At 38.5% G+C, this 17,591-nt stretch overlaps 1 protein-coding gene across 2 annotated transcripts in view; it reads right to left on the bottom strand.

Moving 5' to 3' along the window:
* Positions 1–17,591, bottom strand: part of hbs1l (HBS1-like translational GTPase) — a 42,046-nt gene that overhangs the window by 3,567 nt on the left and 20,888 nt on the right. For both annotated transcript variants that reach the window (XM_026944928.3, XM_026944930.3), the window contains 9 exons: positions 16,642–16,865; positions 16,322–16,487; positions 14,871–14,988; positions 10,370–10,516; positions 10,174–10,248; positions 7,178–7,295; positions 2,999–3,067; positions 1,324–1,428; positions 1,052–1,142 (listed from right to left, as the gene is read on the bottom strand). In XM_026944928.3, the coding sequence (XP_026800729.1) occupies positions 1,052–1,142; positions 1,324–1,428; positions 2,999–3,067; positions 7,178–7,295; positions 10,174–10,248; positions 10,370–10,516; positions 14,871–14,988; positions 16,322–16,487; positions 16,642–16,865 (1,113 nt within the window). The remainder of the gene's footprint in view (positions 1–1,051; positions 1,143–1,323; positions 1,429–2,998; positions 3,068–7,177; positions 7,296–10,173; positions 10,249–10,369; positions 10,517–14,870; positions 14,989–16,321; positions 16,488–16,641; positions 16,866–17,591) is intronic.

Below are 17,591 nucleotides of genomic sequence, written 5' to 3'. Positions count from 1 at the left end.
TAAAACAGTTGCAAAATACACCATACAGCTATCATTCTTTGAGCTGTGAAGTCTGTGGTGTTTACTGGTTCTGCTGCAGCTCTTCACTGTCCGATTATATGTACACATGTGCAGATGTTGAAAAATCTGAGGTATCAGTTTAACCGTATACATTTAGCAGTATAGGTTTATGGCTATCTCTGAAGGTGATGTACAACTTATTTCTTGTATGGTGGGTCTCTGTGACAGAACACACCAAGGTCAGAGGCGAATATAGTCCTAGGCTCAGCCTGCCATAGGCCTGCTTTACTCGTATATCTGCTTCTCACATCTCTGCACAAGCAAGGCATTTCAAATGTTTGGATTGGGCTGGCACAGATTTTCTGAAGTTACATTTATGTTGGAGAAAAAGCTAATCTGAAGATACTCCAAACACTGATAATCTGAAGATCAATCTCCTGACTAATGTTTACTAAACTTCTAATAAGTGAATAGCCTTAAAAATTAGGCAAAAATATAATACACTGAAAATTATAAGAACAATTTCACACCGAAGCCCTTAATAAACCCAAATTTGCTAGCCTCTTAGACAGAAAAGGGATTCTCAGAAAAAGGAACAACAGAGGCCGAACTGTAAGTGTAATGCTGGGGTCGGGTTTGGATAATTTAATGTGCATATACAATACCAATATGCTCAATAGTGGCTCAGTGGCTCAACAGTCCCTTATTAATATTCCCAAGAATATTCCCATGTTCCCATTTTGTCATGTGTTTTCAGGATATCCCGACTAGGTTCAAGGTTCTTTATTTGTCATATACATATTACATACATGAGGTATTGTGTATTATTACATACATATGACGTGCATTAATGTAGTGAAATGTTTTTCTTTAGTGCCTCGTCCCACAGTGCAACAGTGATACATAATAAAACAGAATATAATAAAAGCAGAATATAATGAAATAAAATAGAAAACTAAAATAGATTCTTGTAGATTCGAGTCAACTCCTGTGACATTGATACTCATTCCCCAAAAAAAACCACAATATCTTTATGATGAAAAAAACTCACTTGATCTTTATGATGTCCATCCCTGTGACAGTCAGACTGACGTGGTCACCGGCGGCTGCCCAGTCTAACGGCTCATCATGAAGAGTGATACCTGCACAGAGAGACAAACAGGAAGCATGTCTAATCTATGAGCTACCACAAGAGGGCACTATTACATTTCTATAATATGAGCCATGAGCTGAAAAACAACAACTTTTTTTCCCGCTCTAACAGTCAAGGTGAACATTTTGAATTTAACACACACACGCAGGTCACTGTGTCTAGAGCATTACCTTTCACAGTGCAGGTCTCGTTGGGAGGCATGGCCAGCACTCGGTCTCCCGTCTGAATGAAGCCAGCTTCGATTTTCCCCGTCACACAGAAGCCAGAACCCTGATCTGAAAGCATACATCACACAGTCTGTGAATGTTATTATTGACGCCAAGCCAACATTAAAGTAAAGTTCAGGGGAAAAAAACCTTTAGATCACTTCTTATTAACCACAAATGAAGCCCATCAGCCAGGGAACATCTGGTGTCTATTTGCTTGTATAGTTTTGAACTGGAGCTGCATAGCTAATGTTGCTAACGCATAATGAAAGTTCATGTCACTCACTGCAGCACAAAAAGAAAAGAAGCAAAACCAAGCCACCAAACTGTTTTGGAGTATTTGGAAAGTTCTAGAAATTTCTGCACTCATTGGTGCACTCTTTATCCAGATCGCAGTCTCAAAAAGTCTTAGGACCTCCAGCTTGATCTCACACTTTCACAATTTTTAAAGTTCAGTCATCTTCATTTACAAAAAACATTTCATGCCAGGCCTGCCTCTACCTCAGAAACCCTGGGAATGGAAAAAAAAAAAAGAACTGAGAGGTGAGAACAGGGTGATGGGTGTGAATGACTAATATGATATGCTGCGACACTATATGTGAAATGTTAAGGGTAGTGCTTTTTAAATGAATCTACAGTGTGCAAAATGCAAGAAGGTGCCGAAATATAGCCAATGCAAGAAAAGGTGTGAGCTGCAATAAATTACCTTAAGAGCACTTTCACACCTATTAACCTGTTTGCCTGATCAGAATCAAAGTGAAACTGACATACTGCTTTGTTTGCTCTTTGGTTTGTTTTGTGGGTCAGAAATAAATGGGCCGAGCAATAACATGATATTATACTGATACTGTAATAAATGATGAGAGATTGCAGGTATCACAATATATTTTTATTTATTTATTTATTTAAATTAACAAATGCAATAAGCTGCTGATCAGATGTTATCTTTGTATCTTTAACATGGTAAAATTGCTAAAGTTGACCAATGTTTTTAAATTTAAGTTTTATTTATTTCTTTTCAGTGTCAGATCATTTATTTTTGTAGACATTAAATAACAGTATGATCAATTCAGTATTTTACAATTTCAAAAAAAACACACACTACAGTTGTGTCAGCAGTTTGTTCGCAAAACTAAATATCGTGATATATATCGTGTGTCGCAGAAATATCTTCAACTATCTTGATTTGATATTTTTTTGTCACACATCGCATCCAGCGTTTATTTTCTCTTTTTGTTTGTCGGCCCAATCATCCGGATCGCACGGCATTCCTGCAGCGCTACAGCTCTGCTCAGTTTGCGTCTCAAGCTGCAATTTAGCAGCTCGTATCTACAAATAACACACGGCATGTTTGATTCACTTCCTGCAGTGGGGCTGACTCAGAGTTGAATCACTTTCTCACTGCAATTGAACTGAGAGGTTAGATTCTCAGACGCTCTCGAACCGGTTGTTTAAATCTGCATCTGAATTCGACTGATGTTTTCTCACCTGCCTAAACAAACAGCACAGGTGAGGAAACACACCAGGGTTCAGTTCAAACAGACTAAACCCTGCCTATGTGAAAGCACCCTTACGGTCACTGTTAAAAAGGTTAAGAAGTGTGTGGTTGGTTTAGTGAGGGTGGATTGATGTCGCTGACCTTTAAAGACGTCTGACACGCAGAGTCTGAAGGGCTTCTCCACTGATCTCTGAGGAGCTTTAAATGAGTCTGCAGGGGAAAGAAATGGGGACAAAAACATCCATGTGATCATCTTATGAGTTTTATGAACCAGCAAGGCGAAGCCTTAAAGGATTAACACTTCAGTACTTTCTTGTGTGTTAACAGTTAAAGGTTGTAATGTTTAGAGATGCTTTTAAACCAGGAATCATGTGTGTGGGGCAGCCTGGGAAAATCCTTCACCTTTATATTTCTACATATATTTCTGAAAACTACAGGCTTTCCTAAACTGAAATGTTTATCTTGACCACAAGTTAAAAAGTTAAAGCATTTTAAAATCTGGTTAACTCCCCTTCCTCTACATTTATAACCTAATCTACTTATGGAAAAAAACATTACTGAAACATCTGAAAAGTTTACAATAGGACACGAGTTCTCACTTATTTATCAGCATCATTTATCCACATCTGTCTCTGTCTCATCACCTGAAGTAAAAATCTCTTCTCGCATTTAAACATGAGCCTCTTCTTCATCTTTTCACTTGATAATCATCAAGGAAATAATCACAGATTCACTGTCAGTTCTGTTGAGTAAACTTCCTGCCTTTTATTTACATCATTTAAACATTTTAAAAATTTTGTCCACTGTCATCAGTGGGTAAACGCTCCTTCTCTCTTTCGATGATGTGACATTCTGAGAGCCGGAATCTGCTTACATACTGATTTCATTTTGATGCAGTGAGTAACTATCAGGAAAAAAACAGAATCACACTTTAGCTAGCGAGGTTTTAGATCTCTCTAGGCAGACAGATGACTTTTACTGTGGCGTTGGTTAAACTGGCTCATTTATCAGGCAAGGTTAGAAAGCAGCCTGAAGCCTCATTTTGGTCAAATATACACCGTACGGCCCAATGTTTGTGGATATCCTGATCTGTGGTTCTTCTCCAAACTGCTGCCACAAATTTGGAAGCACACAGTTATCTAGAATTCCTTTGTATGCTGTAGTGTTACAATTTCCCTTCACTGGAACTAAGAGGCTCAAACCTGTTCCAGCATGACAATGCTCCTGTGCATAAAGCGAGCTCCATGAAGACATGGTGTGTGAAGGCTGGAGTGGAAGAACTCGAGTGTCCTGCACAAAGCCCTGACCTCAACCCCACTGAACACCTTTGGGATGAACTGGAACACCGAATGCACCCCAGACCTCCTTGTCAGTGCCTGATCTCACTTAATGCTCTTGTGTCTGAATGAACACAAATCCCCACAGCCACGCTCCAAAATCTAGTGGAAAGCCTTCCCTGAAAAAGTGGAGGTTATTATAACAGCAAAGTGGGATTAAATCTGGAATGGGATGTATAGTATATCTTTACATTGTCTTATAGTATAATATAATATACTTTGTAGTATCAAAGTATATTACTCACAGAAAAACTTAATTGTGTTTAAAAAAAAAAAAAAAAAAAAAAAATTGATCACCAATTTGTCTGTTTTTTCACCAGAATTTATCAGGTTTAACCAGTTTTTCCAAACTGCCACACATTTGCAATATTGCCAATGGATCTCAGTAGCTCTGTTTATACTTTTTGCAGCTTATTCAGCAGAGCAGGAGGGGTCAGTTAGCGGGAAATGGCAGTGTTTAATTTAAATCGCAACTTGCCTCACAGCCAGCAGAGGGTACAAACAATCTACAAACAACTCCTTTAATATGTTTCTCTATTCTCCTTCTTATCTAGGGTTATTCCCCCCCAAAAAATGTAAAAACCTGTTAACATTTGACATTTATAAAGTCCTATAAAGTTCAAATGAACGGAATTAAACATCAAACAAATCACAGTGGGTCAAAGCAGTGCAAACACCTGCATGTGTTATCAATCATCCACATGCTGCCATGCACACGTTCACACTTTCTTGCAAACCGTGCACAGCTCTGCAGCAACCATGGGGTATTTAAAAAAAAAAAAGAAAAAGAAAAGTATGCAGTGACACTGATGGTCAGGATTACTCTTACAGGACTGATATCAGTAGCATGCTCTTTATATACAACTACAAGGGAAGCCGTCTAAAGAAGTCCTGCACGCCCTGAATGCTCATGAATAAAATTTGTATTTCTCATCACTTGCATAATGCAAGAAAACAGACCTGTTTTATTGTTTTTCCCTGCACTTTTCATGTGACTTGTTCCTACATGATGGCATTACCTACACTGAATGTTAATGATACTACTACTAATATTAATGCATCATATGTGGATTGCACTTTTCTAAAAGACAAATGTGCTTAAGACATAGTAGACAATCTCAGGAAGATTAAATTAATAAAATGACAATATTATACAAGGCTCTACATCCTTTTAATAGAAACTAATAGTGCCCTTTACATAATCCAGGAAATTAAAAGGTCCCTCACTATTAGCAGTAGCACAGAATCTACAGAAGATGAAATATTTTGCTTTCTTAAAGAAAATCACTAGATGGCAGGATTAATTTTAGTACAAACTAAATAACTTTAGATTGTATTCTATTAAATTACCCACAGCGATGTTACTTGTTGGTGATATCTAACTCCAAATCCACCATCTTCAACTCCTTTTCATGCAATACTTTTTTTTTTTTTTTTTTGAAAAAAGTCTTAAACACAGGTTGAGCCTGAAAGGTGCACATGAGGACTGGATTCTCAGGGGAAAAAAAAAAAGTGTTTGTTCATTCATTCAATAAATTCAATAACTACTTTATTCTAGTCAGTGGAATAAATGGCTATTTTGTTCATATTCTGGGAAACACTCTTGAAAATCTTTAATTTGACTTTGAAAATATCTTTAATATGGGCAGATTTATCAAATATTTGTAATTATGAGATTATTATAAATCAAATATAAGATTATTAATCTTGTTTTTAGATGCTTTTAATAATTTCCAGCTTTTTTTTTTTAATTCTATCGGCAGGTAATTTTGCTTCCTTTCAAAAAAGAAATGCTTAAAATTAGAAAAATTTGAAAATCTGTCAATTCCAGCTTCAAATTAGACAAATAAAAAGTCTAGAGATAAGTTTAATAATCAGATATTTGATTTACTGTAATCTTACAAAAAGAAATACTAGTAAATTTGACTATATTCAAGATTTTTCACTTTGTAAGATATATATATTTTTTTTTTTCTCCATTAGAAAATATTGCTGGCAGGTATTAACAAAAATAATAACAATGGGAGGGAAAAAAGGATTGGTCAGAATTCCTTCGGGAGTGGGTAGGATTGTGATTTTAAAAATATATATAAAATAAACATGGGCCCATATCCCAAATGATTTTATTTTAATCACATTATGCTTAACAGACACCCTTTAAAATTCATCCACCAGTAAAAGATGCGCCTGTTGGAAATGGTAACATGAAACTGGCTTCAACCAATTTTAAACCTATAAAGCTATAATTCACTCAAAGCCATTTTTCTACATCACATGACACAAGGGTCTTTTGGCCAAAATGTTTCCTAAACGTTATGACTGATTTGCGTCAGGTAACAGGAGAGTAGAATGAAATGAAGATTTTTTTTTGTTTGTGCTATTAAAAGAAGTTAATATTTAAGTTAATATACACAAATAGTACTACAACAATGAAATTTGTTCTCACCGTTCTAGTTTCCAAAGTACTATTACTTACTATTAATATTCACACGTATACATCTAATTAGGGCTTGTCAATATAACAGTATGAAAACTGGTCTATTATGTAATATATTAGTTTCTTTACTGACATGCAAACATTTTTTCTGTAATTCTGTAATATGTAATTTTTTTGTTGGAAATGTAATGTTAGGAAATCTAAAATGCTTTATTTACTGAACCAATAAGAAGAAGAGGAAGAATGAGACAATTTGCATAAAAAAATGAGGATGCCTAAGACTTTTGCATAGCACCGTATCGGCAGGATCTTAGCGCTTGGACGAGGCTCAGGATTAACTGTCTGGGGACTTTTTTGTGAGTCAATGGAATCATGCAAGGCATGCTGCAATTTAGCCGTTTATGTGTGGGTTCACTCATAGGTTAACTGTTGGAAAATCCTAGTTAATATGCTAACACATGTCCCTCACAGTGGTTTGTTATGAATGCACATAGGATTCTGCAAGACTGTAAAACACCTAAAACTACGCCACATGGATATACACACCTATCTGTTCCAGTAGACACGGGCCTTTGTACCAGGCAGTGAGCGCTGCTTCTGTGCTCCTGGTGGTGAGATTCTGTCCTGAAAGACCACTGGTAGGGACGTAATACACATCAGACTCCTGTAATCACATTGCAAACAACACATTAACACTAGAGGACAAAGCGCATAATCACTCTGGCAATTACAGATAGATACTTAATAATGTATAATTACACAAAAACAACAAAGCAGCGCTGTTAAGCTTGCTCTAAATAGTAACATCTGCCTGCGGCTGGGAAACTGGAAACAGTTAGCAGTTTATTGTTAATAAAGAGTTTATGAATGAGAAATACAAGTCTTGACGAATAAAGTCCAATCCGTTATCAAGTACATATTTTTTTAAACTATATATTTTTAGAAAGCATACATTTGATCACACGATGAAAATCTGACATGTTAATGCAGGGATCTTCAGCTTCCTCATTTAAAAACAAATGTCAAGATTACGTTCTTTAAAAGCCATTTACTGTTGCAAGAAAAGAGAAACATTAAATAGTCTTCTGTAAGGAAGGAGTCTCCAGTGTCGGTGCTTTGCAACAGGCAGAGGTAAAGCGCTGTAATTAGGTTTTCCTTCATGGGAGAGTCTTCAGGACCGTTTCTTACTAACATGGCTAGCTGCAATTTTTTGTCTTATTATCTTATAGTTTAGTGTTATTAAGATACTGCAGGAACTACATTTACAGCTGTTGTAAAGTAAGTGATAACAGGAAGTAACAATGTTAAATGCAATGCAATTATAAATGGATTAAAGTGTGTCTTTCTTTTTTAAATAAAAAAAAAAAAAAGTGTTGTGTAACAATGAATAAATCACATTGTGACCTGCTGTTATCTGAAAATAATCAACTTCAGAGTGGTAACAGTAACTGTGTCAGGCCACATCACACCACCACTTCCTTGATTATTTTCCTATAGAAGCACGCCTGTGAGTGTTTTGTTCTTTACATGATTAATGCAGAAAATAAGGGAAAGTACAAGGCTGAGTCAAATGAAAACCTTAATTTAATTGTTTTTATTTCGCATTGTTTATTGCAAATAGGTGTCACAAAAGTATATCACTTTTCTACATATACTCCATTTTGTTCAATGCAATGTTCCAGCCCTTTTTTCCTAGAAAAATTTTTCAATTCAATCCTAATAAGTCACACTTTCATTCAACTCACCCTTTTAAAAAGACTTTAAATTTATACATATACACCGATCAGCCATAACATGAAAACCACTGACAGGTGAAGTGAATAACATTGATTATCTCGTTACAGTGGCACCGGACAAGGGGTGGGATACTTTAAGCAGCAAGTGAACAGTCAGTTCTCAAAGTTGATGTGTTGGAAGCAAGCGTAAGGATTAGAGAGACTTTGACAAGGGCCAAATTGTGATGGCTAGACGACTGGGTCAGAGCATCTCCAAAACAACAGGTCTTGTGGGGTGTTCCCAGAATGCAGTGGTTAGTACCTACCAAAAGTGGTCCAAGGAAGGACGACCAGTGAACCAGCCACAGGGTGATGAGCGCCCAAAGCTTATTGATATACGTGGGGAGCGAATTCTAGCCTGTCTGGTCTGATCCGACAGAAGAGCCACTGCAGCCCAAATCGCTGAAAAAGGAAATGCTGGATATGACAGAAAGGTGTCAGAACACACAGTGCATTGCAACTTGTTGCGTATGGAGCTGCGTAGCCGCAGACCGGTCAGAGTTCCCATGCTGCCCCTGTCCACCGCCGAAAGCACCTACAGTAGGCACGTGAGCATCAAAACTGGACCGTGGAGCAATGGAAGAAGGTGGCCTAATCTGATGAATCACAATTTCTTTTACATCATGTGGACGGTCGGATGCGTCACTTACCTGGGGAAGAGATGGCACCAGGATGCACTATGGGAAGAAGGCAAGCTGGCGGGGGAAGTGTGATGCTCTGGGCAATGCCCTGCTGGGAAACCTTGGGTCCTGGCAATCATGTGGATGTTACTTTGACACTTACCACCTACCTAAACACTGTTGCAGACCAAGTACACCCCTTCATGGCAACGGTGTTCCCTAATGGCAGTGGCCTCTTCGGCAGGACAATGCGCCCTGCCACAGTGCAAAAATTGTTCAGGAATGGTTTGAGGAACATGACAAAGAGTTCAAGGTAGTGACTTGGCCTCCAAATTCCCCAGATCTCAAGCCATTGAGCATCTGTAGGTTGTGCTAGACAAACAAGTCTGATCCATGGAGGCCCCACTTCACAACTTACAGGAGTTAAAGGATCTGTTGCTAACATCTCAGTGCCAGATACCACAGCACACCTTCGGAGGTCTTGTGGAGTTCATGCCTCAATGAGTCAGAGCTGTTTTGGTGGCGCAAGGGGGACCAACACAATATTAGGCAGGTGGTTTTAATATTATGGCTGATAGGTGTGTGTATGTGTGTGTGTGTGTGTGTGTGTGTGTATATCACACACACATACATTATACATACATACAGAAGAACCCTCATAACTTGTACAAAGTTTTGATGCTTCTAGATTTCTCTTTTTCTTCTGGATTTCTATAAATATGGCCGTGCATGCAGATTATCCTACAAATCATGAGCTCAACTGCAAACAAGTAACAGACAAGAGAGAAGTAAAATGTAAAAATGCTGTATAAAAATGTTGCTGAAATTTCAAACAAATTTCCAGCCAATGTATCTCCCTGCAGCTATGGGTGTTTTCTGCAGATGAGAAAATTTCTCTCTCTCATTTCTGGATATAGAGGGCAAATCAGCAGATGATAATCGGCATACTTGCATTGGTTTCCTGGTATTATGAAGCTGTAGTCATAAGAACATGAGTTTCTCTGAACTCCAGTGTATTAAATGAGTCATTCATATGATAAAAATCTGTGTTGGACTTCTCAGAGAGGTGCAAACACACAAACTAGCATCCCTTTGAAAAGATCATTGCATTTACATCTGTGCGTCAAACAAAAGCATGGTGTCGTACCTTGAAACCAGCCTGCTTGAGAAATTGGCCAAGTTTGGAAGTTATTTCTTGGAACCTTGACTGCTGCCAGTTCACCTGAGGTCACACACACACACGATGGGAGAAAAGCAGAGAAGTAGTTCTCAGAGGCTGAGGGAAATTTTGATTGACACTCACTGTGGTAACTGTGGATGTTGTGGTCACCATGGTTACTCACCTGGTCCATCTTGTTGACAGCAATAGCGAGTTGTGTGACGCCGAGAGATCGAACGAGGAGAGCATGCTCCCTGGTCTGACCACCAGCCTCGAACCCAGCCTCAAACTCTCCCCGACTGGCGTCCACCACCAACACAGCTACGTCTGCCTGAACACATACACACTCACTGCTTCATATCTCTCTCCCACTACTACTAATAACAGCTACCTACAAATACACACACTTACTCAGCCTCAAATTTCCCCAGACAGGCATCCATCACTAACACAGCTACGTCAGTACACACGCATATAAACACACACACAGCCACCACAGAGAACATACAAACTGTGAGGCAAATTCCACATGAGCAAAATAATATGCCAATTTGCCTTAGGAATAGGTAAATCTATTAATTTTTCACAATATGATTTACTGCAGCCTGAAAGTCACTTCAGAAGTGACGATTTATGTGATTAAATTAGTACAACCACAGGGTATGTGATAAATACGGGGAAGCCAAAATTACATCATTAACTAGTTGAGAAGATTGATCAAGATTATGCTCAAAATGATTCAAAAGTTTCTTAAAATTGTGTTTCTTAAAACGATGACTTAAATTGGTTTCACATTTACATATTCGCCAGCCCTGATGCTGACAGTGTTCAAACAGTATGATTTCATTCACGTGCATCTTATGAACAGAACGTGCATATGTTGTTTCCATATTGAATTTTAAAGAGTTTTTCAGCACAGCCTATAATCGGGGTTATATGGGAGGTGCAATTATGCCCATGTGGCAAGTTTCAGTTTGACTCTTCTGGTAGGCTCTTAAAAATCTGCAGCTATCATGAACAAATAGCACCCTCAGAAACATGTTACACACACACACACACAGACACACACACACACACTATACACATACATACACACATACATAATATATATATATTGTATATATATAGTATGTATGTATTACATTACACATACACACACCCACACCCACCCACACCCACCCTCACGCTACTGTGTAATACGTGATGCAATTCTAGCAAGTTTTTGGAAACCACCTACAACACGTCAACATTTTGTGTTTAGAAAATGAGGTCCAGAGTGTCTTCCACTTCCTGTAGCATGAATTCAGATGGGTAATGGAATCTGTGGATGCATTTTTGGTACAATTTGTTTTTAAAGTGTGTGTGTTGTTCTTTAATTTGTTCTCTCTTGCTCTGTGTGACTGTTGATTATTGATTAGTCAGATGATACAGAGAGACTGAGTTTGCCAGTGATAAAAGAACATCACAAAACAAGGCTCACATTACCACCAACCAGGACAACGGCCTTCAGTGTTATCTGCACTGAAAAAGAAAAAAAAAAAAAAACTATTTGTGCAGGACTAATTCTAACTAAATCAACTACTGGAGAGCAGTGTTTAATTTGGGTGTGGTTCACTTGGGTGTGGCCTGTTTGCTTTTCCTAGCATGAGTTTGGCCAGACTTGTTTGATCTGTCTGGTCCACATGTTAGTTTTGTCCACAGTATCATCTTAGGTATTTTTGTTGTTGTTTTTCACAGCATTCTTAAAAAATCTTTGCAACGGCTGTTGTATAATTTTTTTCAGAAGATATATCTACCTATCATGGCCTGTTCAAAGTCATGATTTTTAACTGACTGATTACTAGAAATGTAATCACAGCATGAAATATGTGATGGGCCTGAAAAATGTTATATTATAGTGTGTATATATATATATATATATATATATATATATATATATATATATATATATATATATATATATATATGTATGTGTGTGTGTGTGTGTGTGTGTATATATATATATATATATATATATATATATATATATATATACACACACACACACACACACACATGTACATATACATACATACACACACACAATATATATATATATATATATATATATATATATATATACACACATACATACACACACACACACATGTACATATACAGGTCCGGAAGTATTTGGACAATGACGGAGTTTTTGTGATTTTGCCTTTATACACCACCACAATGGATTTGAAATAAAACACTCAAGATGTGATCGAAGTGTAGAATATAAATATGGCATTTACCATTTAGGAATTATAGCCATTTTAAGCAAAGTACTTCAATTTTCAGGGGCTCAAAGGTATTTGGACAATTGACTGACAAGAAGTTAATTGACCAGGTGCGGTCCATTCCCTCATTACTTCAAGACAAATGAAGCAGATAAAAGGTCTGGAGTTGATATCAGGTATTGAGTTGGCATTTGGCAGCTGCTCGACTGGAGCTACCAATATGAAGTCCAAGGAGATCTCAATGCAAGTGAAGGAGGCCATCATTAGGCTGGAAAAACAACATAAATCTATAAGAGAGATAGCAAAAACCTTAGGTGTGGCCAAATCAACAGTTGGGTACATTCATAAAAAGAAAGAAAGCACTGGTGAGCTCAACAACATCGAAAGGCCTGGAAGACCACGGAAGACTACTAAAGTGGATGATCGCAGAATCCTTTCCTGGGTGAAGAAAAACACCTTCACAACATCAACAGAAGTCAAGAATACTCTGGAGAAGGTAGACGTATCATTGTCAAAATCTACAATCAAGAGATGCCTTCATGAAGAACAGGAAAGCCAGATTAGACTTCGCCAGAAAACATCTAAAAAAGCCTCCCATGTTCTGGAATAAGATTCTTTGGATTGATGAAACCAAGATTAACTTGTACCAGAATGATGGGAAGAGAAAAGTATGGCGAAAAAGAAAGGAATAACTCATGTGTCAAACATGGTGGAGGCAGTGTTATGGCATGGGCATGTATGGCTGCTAATGGAACGGACTCACTGGTGTTTATTGATGATGCGACTGCTGACAGAAGTAGCAAGATGAATTCTGAGGTGTATAGGGCTATACTCCTGCTCACATTCAGCCAAATGCTACAAAACTGATAGAATGCCGCTTCACAGTGCAGGTGGATAAAGAGCATACTGCGAAAGCAACAAGACTTTTTGAAGGCAAAGAAATGGAATACTCTTCAATGGCCAAGTCAGGCGCCTGATCTCAACCCAATAGAGCATGCTTTTCACTTACGGAAGACAAGACTGAAGACAGAAAGACCCACAAACAAGCAGCTACTGAAGGCGGCTGCAGTGAAGGCCTGGCAAAGCATCTCCAGGGAGGAAACACAGAATTTGACTTTTGAGAATATGGGCTCCAGACTTCAGGCAGTCATTGACCGCAAAGGATTTTCATCCAAATATTAAAATTGTGGTTATATTTACAGTTGTCACTTTGCTCAAATACCTTTGAGCCCCTGAAAATGAAGGTACTTTGCTTAAAATGGCTGTAATTCCTAAATGGTAAATGCCATATTTTTGTGGAACCTCTTAAAATAAAGCTGAAAGTCTACACTTCGATCACATCTTGATTGTTTTATTTCAAATCCATTGTGGTGGTGTATAAAGGCAAAATCACAAAAACTCTGTCATTGTCCAAATACTTCTGGACCTGACTCTCTGTGTGTGTGTATATATGTATATATATATATCTATATATATATATATATATATATATATATATATATATATATATATACACACACACACACACACACAGTCAGGTATATATTTGTGTACAAACCCAATATTTTCCCTCTGTAATAATTTAATAAATGCATGTAATACATCATATTAATCTAAAATGTCCCCTTAATGTGAATACTTTTTATTTTACATTTCTGTTTTATTCTGTGCATTTTCAAATACATATGATATACTTTGCAATTACTTTTAAAGTTACTTTGCATTTATTTCTTGAAATAAATTGTGCCTATTTCTGCATTTTTAAACTTGTATTTGAGACAGGTGATGATTAAAAAAAAGTATCACAATACAACCTCAAAGTTTTGCATTCTATTTTACAAAAATTTCCCCGTGCTTAAAAAAAACATTTAAAAGATCGTTAAATTTGAACTTGAAAAACAGCTCTGCTTATTACTTATGAGAATGAAACCCCCAAACACACACACACACACACACACACTTTCTCCCCAGTGAAGCCCCTTTTCTCAGTGCACACACAGCCACATACACACACACCCAGAACTGCTTTCTCTCCACCAAACACCTTACTCAGCAGCCACACGCAAGGAAATGAGTAAATCCGGCCAGTAGACCGTGAGTAATTTCATTCATTCACACAAGCCCAAACAGAAGGAACACACTCATATGGAGAGTGATCTACAAAGCAAAGATTTCATTCAGACTTTCAGAAACAAAATTTTGCAAAGTCACTAAAACTCTCTCTCTCTCCCTCCCCCTCCCCTCCCCTCCCTCACACACACACACACACACACACACACACACACACACACACACACACACACACACACACACACACGCACGCACACACACACGCGCGCACGCGCGCACACACACGCGCGCACAGTATCCGACAAGCATGGCACTACCCATCAGGCCTAGGGTCTTCATTTTTAATACCTGTGCTGCTCCAGTGATCATGTTAGGAATAAAGTCTTTGTGTCCTGGTGCATCCATCAGTGTTACGACTTTGGAGTTGGTCTCAAACTTGGTCATGCCCACATCCATTGTCACACCTCTGAGAGAGAGAGAGATCAGAGAGAGTGACATAAGTAAGAGACAGAAAACAGACAAGATAGAGAAATGAAAGACAGAAAATGAGACGAGAGAGAGACAGAAATAGACGAGAGAGAAACGAGTGATGAGAGACAAGAGACAGAGAGAAAGAGCGAGATGAGAGACAGAGAGAGACAATCGACAGAGAGAGCGAGTAAGAAAGACAAAAGACAAAAGATGAGAGGGAGAGACAGCGAGAGAGAGAGAAAGAGAGAGAGACAAAAGATAGAGAGGTGATCAGAGATGAGAGACAGAGAGATAGAGAGCAAGACAGATAGGGAGAGAGGAGATGACAAAAGAGAGAGATGAGAGAGAGACAGACAGCCAGACGAGAGAGAGAGACAAGAGATAGAGAGAGAGAGAGATTAGAGAGAGAGAAAGAGAGAGATTAGAGAGAGACAGAAAGACAAAAGACAGAGAGATGAAAGACAGAGACGAGAGGGAGAGACAGCGAGAGAGAGGGAGAGACAAGAGAAAAGAGTCAGAGAGTGAGGTGGTCAGAGATGAGAGACAAGAGAGATAGAGAGCAAGACAGATAGGGAAAGAGGACAGAGAGAGAGAGATGAGAGACAGCCAGACAGAAAGAGAGAGAGAAAGAGAAGGAATAAGAGACACAGTCACAGAGAGAGTGACAAAGAGTAAGAAAGAGACACAGATGGACAGAAAGACAGATAGATGGACAAACAGAAACAGACAGAGATAGAGAGATGAGAGAGACGGAGATGGAGACAACAGAGAAAGAGATAATAATAACAGTGAAATTGTATTTTAAGGGCACCCTGTAATTAAAATCTAGTTTTCAAAAAAAGAAAAAAAATAATAACAACATAGTTTAAGTCTGCTGAAGTGCAAAAAAAGTGTTGAATAGACAAAGGAACCTGATCATCTGAACAGTACAGCCAAAAGCTTCACATCCAGCCACACAAGTGCTTGCCTTGTTTTTACTTTATAGAATAATACAGAATAATAGTGAAGAAGTGAAAACTAGCAAATAATATATACAGAGTTACACAGTGACACGGGAAGCAAATTGGACGTCCTCGAGGTTGACGAGTCAGTGCATATTCCGACGTCGGAAGTTTGAAATTACTGTAATTCTGAAATGACTTGAAGGCAGTAGTAGGGGGTGTTTCAAAAAATATATTTTAGAAACAAATTCAAACCTAGGCATTGCCGTTACTATTCACGCAGGATTTCACACAAAATCCTTTAGAAACAGGAAAAAAAAAAACATTGCAAACATCTATATTTTAGGCTGGTACTGTAGGTTTGATGTGCACGTTTGTTAAACTGACCTGTCTCGCTCCTCTCCGGTCTCGTCCAGCACCCAGGCGTAAGCGAAAGAGGCCTTGCCGGCTTTCTTCGCCTCCTGCTCGTACTTGTGCATGGTGCGTTTATTCACATTCCCCAACAGGTACAAGAGATGACCCATGAGCGTGCTCTTACCGGCATCCACGTGGCCTGTGCGCACACACATGCAGACACAGAAACATTAATGGTTAAAGTTTGCACATGCAGAGCCAGTAGGCAATAATGTTAAAGGGTTAATGGGTTGGAACATGTGTAAGACCACATACGTATAAGATGCTTGGATAAGCGGATGGAGAAGGCGTACCTATGACGACGAGGTTGAGAAGCGGTTTCCCTCCCTGCCTCTGCTCCAGCTCGGTGCGGACGTTGAGCTGCTGTTTGTTTTTGCTGGTGGAGCGGGGCGGGGTCGGGGCCGCCGATTCCTCCACCACACACGCCGCTTTAGATGGAGTCTCCGGAGCTGCTACTGCCGTCACTTCTGGGCTCGGACCTCTGCGTACAGACGGACTGACTCCATTCTCCTCTGAGCTGCACAGACACGACAAGGCCACGGATTTATTATTTCAGAAATCTACGACCATTAATCTGACTAGATGCATCATTTGCAACACGTAACATGTTTTGTGAGCATCACAGATGATTCCATCAGACGGGATTTGCAGCTATACACTGCAGCGATATTTTAATAGCTAACGAATAAGCATTTTAACCAAAAGAGCTCATCAGTTTAAGGAAATAAATGAAAATATTTAGTGCTAAATGTGATCTCCTTTTCTCCTGGTCGACCCACACACAGCTGTTGATTGAAATTTTGAATGGGCAACATTAAGTACAGAATAAAACACTCAGGGTTATGCAGCTATAGGAAAATAATCAATGGTGTAATGAAGTGTCATGACGTATTTAAGAATGACATTTTGTACTTATTATCCATTATAGTTACATACAGTTAATGTCATGGAGCATCACAAGTTCTCACTCATGTTGTAGTAGCTCTAAGCAGCCGTTCCCTCACATGCCTCTCTTTTTTTTCTCCCTTGAAGTAAATAAGACCAAAATGCAGCTTGTCATGTTGCTGAGAAACTGCAAAGCGCAAACATTTGAAGACGTCTTGTGTAGCAGTACTCAATATTAAAATTTTACCTCTTGTTACAAAGTACTGACACTGGAGACTCCATCTGAAAATGCTAAATAAAAATAACATCACTGTATCAACAATTACACACTTTTTCAATACGTTTATTTAGGAGCGTC

This window comes from Pangasianodon hypophthalmus, chromosome 16, assembly GCF_027358585.1.
Source record: "Pangasianodon hypophthalmus isolate fPanHyp1 chromosome 16, fPanHyp1.pri, whole genome shotgun sequence".
In the NCBI taxonomy this organism is placed as follows: Eukaryota; Metazoa; Chordata; class Actinopteri; order Siluriformes; family Pangasiidae; genus Pangasianodon; species Pangasianodon hypophthalmus.
Note: the sequence above shows the minus strand (reverse complement) of the source record. Positions and strands in the feature narration are given on the sequence as shown.